The sequence below is a fragment of the Egretta garzetta genome, unplaced genomic scaffold, assembly GCF_000687185.1.
Source record: "Egretta garzetta isolate BGI_Z169 unplaced genomic scaffold, ASM68718v1 scaffold215, whole genome shotgun sequence".
In the NCBI taxonomy this organism is placed as follows: Eukaryota; Metazoa; Chordata; class Aves; order Pelecaniformes; family Ardeidae; genus Egretta; species Egretta garzetta.
This window is the reverse complement of record NW_009259719.1, coordinates 5,477,566-5,482,687: the sequence shown is the minus strand read 5'-3', so window position 1 is coordinate 5,482,687 and position 5,122 is coordinate 5,477,566. Positions and strand designations below refer to the sequence as shown.

The following is a 5,122-nucleotide window of genomic DNA, read 5'->3' as shown; positions in this document are numbered from 1 at the left end:
TGTCAGGCAAGAACAGCAGCGTGAGTGGCCACCATGAATACCCTTCTGGTAGCAACGGGGGGGTTGGTGGGCAGCCCTGGAGGGGGATTTGTGTCCTTGTGTCCTACTCTGGAAAAGTCATCTCCCAGGTGCCCTGTAGCTCGGCAGCACCTGAGGCTGTGCCAGGATGGGGTGGCACTCCAAGGTGTTGAGGTGTCCTGCCATGCCTTCTGTCCTAGCCGTGCTGGCCCTCCAGAGCTTGATGGGCGAGCCAGAGGATGAGCTCCCCATGCTGCTTCCTCCTGCCAGCCAGTGCTGGGCCCTCCGGCATGCCAGCTCACGGCCCATGCCAAACCCTGACCTGTGCCATCCCATGCCAACAGCTGCCCCACGCTGTCCCGTGCCCCACGCTGTCCCATGCCCCACGTTGTCCCATGCCCCATGCCAACCCATGACTCATGCCAGCCCATGACCCATGTCAACCCATGATCCACGACAACCCATGACCATGCCAACCCATGGTCCCACCCCAACCCATGGGGCCATGCCATGGCCCATGCCAACCTCCCACCTTCCTGGCTCCTTGGCTTGCTCCCTCCCTTCCCCAGCTCCTACCCCATGCCAGGGGCATGGTGTCTGCCCCCCACCACAGTGCCTGCCCCAGCGTGAGTGCTGGCAGGCAGTGGGAAGGGGGGTGCCCGTGTCCCCTTGCTGAGGTTGGCACCTCCTCCTTTACTTCCCAGGGGGAGTGCGGCAACTTCATCCGCCTGATCCAGCCCTGGAACCGGACCCACCTCTACGTGTGCGGCACCGGCGCCTACAACCCCATCTGCGCCTTCATCAACCGTGGGCGCAAAGCCCAGGTAAGGGGTGGGAGGGACAGGGGGATGTGATGAGCCGGTGCCTGGCACAGAGATGCCGGCGCAGCCACCATGGAACCACAGTGGGGTGTGGGAGGGCGGCGCAGCACAGCTCATCTCTGCTGGCTGGTGCCGGGAGGTTTGGGGGGCAGAGGGTTGGGGGGCAGCGTCAGGTTAGGAGGTGACTGGCTAATGATGCCATGCTGCCAAGTGGGGCTGAGCCATCTCCACAGACCAAGGACTTCACGCTGGAACCGGGCCACCCCAGCTGGACCCCAACGCCGGCTTTCACGTGACATGCCCTCCCGCCTCGTGGGCCGCAGCCAGCGCTGGATCTCTGTTGGGGTGAGGGATGTGTCCTTCCCTGGCTCCCCACCCACCGCTGGGCCACCAAAACCCTCATCATGGATGCGGAGGATGCCTGGCACCTCACTAGCACCAGCGTTGCAGAGGGAAAACCGTGGCAGGGGCCATGCCAGCACATGCAGCTGTGTCAGGGTGTCCCTGGATGGATGTCACCCGGCCCTGAGGACGGCAGTGTGCAGCGAGAGCGTAGCATCGAAGCCGCATGGCACCGGGCTGGATGTGCGGCAGACAGAGGAGCCCTTTCGGGACGGCCCAGGGAGGGAGCTGGTCTCTGCGAGTGGCAGCACAAGCGTCTTCAGGGGCCCCTGTGTCCTGCAAGGTGTCGGTCCCCTCCACGCCGGGGTGGCAGGTCCTGTCCTGGGCTGTGTCCTCTCCTGCTGTCAGAGTGAGCCAGGCGCCAGCCTGAGCCGAGGGAGGAACACGACGTTGGATGGGAAGGACGGGCGTCTGCCCCCGTGCCCCCTCAACCTGGCACGGGCACCGAGAGAGGCTGATGCTGCTCGGGCCACACTGGACTGGGACTGGATTGGGAACAGATTGGGACCAGACTGGGCAGTGGCAGCATTTGAGGAGGACCAGGGGTGCTGGTGCAATTGAGGACAGCATGGTGTGTCCCCTCCAGCGGAGCCAGTGGTGATGCGGCAGGGATAGGGGGTCCCAGTGACCCCCATGGTGCCGGAAGCTTCCCCCATGCCACGGCTCAGTGCCGGGGTGTTGCTCCTCTGCGCCGGGCGCTGCCAGCCAGGAGGCTGGTGCCAGCATTGCGTCCCCGGGCATGAGCCCAGCCCGGCCGGCTGCGGGCAGCCAGCTCTCTGCTCTCTCCTGCCCTGCACCGGGGCACCCCAGTTCTGCAGGAGAGGGCAGGATCTGTCCTGGAGAAGCTCCTGCTGGAGGCCATCCCAACCCAGAGCACCTGGGGACCCCCAGCAACACCCCTGATCTTGGGGTCCCCCCACCCACCCCCTCCCCTGGGGGGTCCTCCACCCCCCACCAGTGCTAACTCTCTGCCCTGCTCCTTTTCCCCAGGGGTTTTCGCCGAGCCAGCCGGGAGGCCGGGAAAGCAGATCCACCGACGGCCCCCTCAGCCCAAGACCAGCACAAAGCAAGGTGGGAACCGGTCTGGGAGCCCGCCGCAGCTGTGCCCACCTCTCCCCCAGGCCATGCTGGAGCCGTGGGTTCCTTCTCCTTCCCACCGGCATGCTTCCAACCACCAGGCCGGGCACCACTGGTGCCATGGGCATCCCCACTGTCTCCTTCCCTCAGCACAGCGTCCTCCGGCCACCGGCCTGGTGTCTCTGCTCTCCTTCTCTCACTAACTCCTTCCTCCCAGGCTTCACACAGGTCCTCTGTGGGGGACACTGTCAGGGATGGTGGCTCCCCCTGCCCCGCCACCGGCTTCACCCAGCTCCAGGCTTGCTGTGTCCATTGGAAGTGGGGCCATGTGTCGGTAGAGCCATGGGGCTCTGGATAGTTCAGGGAAGGATGCCAAAGTGACGTGCAGGAGGTGTTTTGGTAGGGTCTACAAAACCAGTGCTGAGCAGCTGCTTTGCCCTGCCCCAGGAGGAGCTTGTGTCATCCCAGTGGGCAAGCAGGTTCAGGGAGGTGATGGTGTTCCCGGCTTCTGGGGACACCCAGCGTCCAGCCTGCCCTGACAGTGTCACCCCCGAGCCTCTCCCCTCCGGACTAATGTGGGTCGGTGCATGGGCCAGGGAGGGCGTGGGGCACGGGCACCCTGCGGCAGCCTGGGGCTCCCCCCTGTGCACCCCTCTGCCCCCCAGCTCTTCCCCTCCAAGGGCGGGTGGTAGGTGGGCAGAGGGTAATGCTCAGCTCCCCGGCTGGCACCAGGGAAGCACCGTTGCCATTTCAGCCCCCTCGGTCCCCCCCGGTTCCTCCCTCCCTGCCAGACCTGGTCCCAGCACCCACGGGGAGCTCCCTGGTGCGGCTCCCCGGTCCCCAGGCGGGAGCTCACCGGGGGCTGCCGGCACCTGCTTCCCAGCAGCTCCGACGCCTTTCAAGGCGCACGAGGCAAGCGGCAGCGCCAGCACCGCAGCGGCTTGTGGGGTGCCAAGTCAGGAGGGTGAGGGGGTGCAGCCGGGGCCAGGGCTCTGCTGGAGAGCCAGGTTGTCCCTGCAAAGGGTTTGCCCAGCTCGGGAGCAGGGCCAGCGCCGGGCAGAGGTGTTTGTGATGATGACGGTGGCGCAGGCGGCGCGGTGCGGTGATGGGGATGGTGGAAGCACGGCTGTGCCCATCGCCGGGGCTGGGTGCCCCAGGAGGAATTGGTGCCAGCAGTTGGTGGGAGATGTGCCCAGTGAGCATCCCAGCTCCCTGCTCCTGCTGCCCTTCCCGGAGCCAGGGGCTCTGCCAGGACTCTGCTTGCCTCTCGACAGAGGGTGGCTGTCATGATGTCTACCACCCTGGTATCAAAGGCAGGGCACAGGGCCAGTGGGCAGCTCCGCCAGCCCAATTTGGTTGTCCAAGTTCCCCGCCCATACCTGGCTCCGTGGGTCCACACACCGGCGCTGAGGGCTGACCTGGCTGGGCCAGCCCGGCCCTGCCTACCCCCCTTGGCACCGGCAGAGGGTTTTGTGTGCGTCTCTGGAGGCAGCGTAGGTCGTGCCCCTGGCCAAGGATGCGTGACGGTGCCAGGGATGGCCATGGGGAAGGCAGAGGTGGCGGCAGGGAGATTGCTCCTAACAGCACGGGGCAAATCCCCCAGTGCGGGCGCAGCATCTCACCGCGATGCCACCCGGCAGCGCCTGCTGGAAATTGGGTCCTGGTGGGCAGAGCATGGTGAGTCCAGCAGCTGAGCCATGCCAAGCTGTGCCGCTGGCCAAACCCCGCCTGCCGAAGCGCTGGAGCTGCATGACCTGGAGCGGGCCAAGTGGCACCCCATGATGGGCAGCACGATCAGCTGGAGCGAAGAGGCAGCCAGAGGGAGATGTCTGCCCAGAAGCGGGCATGGGGGATGGATGCCCCCTTTCACTGGTGGCTCGGCCAAGTCTCCAAGCAGTGGAGGGCATGGAGAAGCACTGAGCAACGTCAGAGGAGTAGCTCGCAGCGCGTTCAGCTTCTCAGGAGACCTGCAGACTCCCGGTGTGGTCCATCCACCTTTGTCCTCACTGCTGGGCTCTGTCCCAGAGGAGGCTGCCTCTCCCAGAGGGCTTCGGAAGGTGCCACGGGGATGGAGGGGTGAAAGTGTAACCAGCTCCTCCGTTTGCTTCCTTCTCCAGGATTATATCTTCTACCTGGAGCCAGACAAGCTGGAGTCGGGCAAGGGGAAGTGTTCCTACGACCCCAAAGTAGACACCGTCTCTGCATTGATAAGTGAGTCCTGTGGCTCCCCAGGGCCAGTGCTGCCTGTGTTGAGCAGAGGGAATGTGCAGGCAAGGTGGGACAGGATGGCTGCTCCCAGCATCTTCCCACGTTGCCCAAATATCCCCAAGGAGTCGGGCTCCCACGCCTGTCACCCAGCTGCGGGTGGCTGGGCACCCGGGATGCCCAGTGCTTGGGCACCTGGCCCAGCAGAGATGGGGGTCCTGGTTACAGACCAGTGCCAACCTCCTGAGCTCTCTGGAATGGCCACAGGCAGTGGCTCTTGATTGCCTGGTGGCTACTGTCCAGGGCTGGGGTTGGATGGAGCCTGGGGCAGTGGGAGAGGGTGAGTGGACAGGACTGGGTGGGAGCCCCTGGCTGATCTCTGCCCTCTGCAGATGAAGAGCTCTACGCTGGTGTCTACATCGACTTCATGGGCACGGATGCAGCCATCTTCCGCACTATGGGCAAGCAGACGGCCATGAGGACAGACCAGTACAACTCACGCTGGCTCAACGGTGAGTTCAGGGTGTCATTGGCCCAGGTTCCCGGGGGACCCCGCAGTTCCAGCCCTAGAGATGAGACCCGTCATACCATACCTGCTT

At 65.1% G+C, this 5,122-nt stretch overlaps 1 protein-coding gene across 1 annotated transcript in view; it reads left to right on the top strand.

The window, feature by feature from the left end:
- The window catches only part of SEMA3F (semaphorin 3F), an 89,765-nt gene that overhangs the window by 1,847 nt on the left and 82,796 nt on the right, over positions 1–5,122 (top strand). The window contains 4 exon segments of the mRNA XM_035894664.1: positions 723–842; positions 2,232–2,312; positions 4,436–4,529; positions 4,916–5,035. Coding sequence (XP_035750557.1) covers positions 723–842; positions 2,232–2,312; positions 4,436–4,529; positions 4,916–5,035 — 415 coding nt within the window.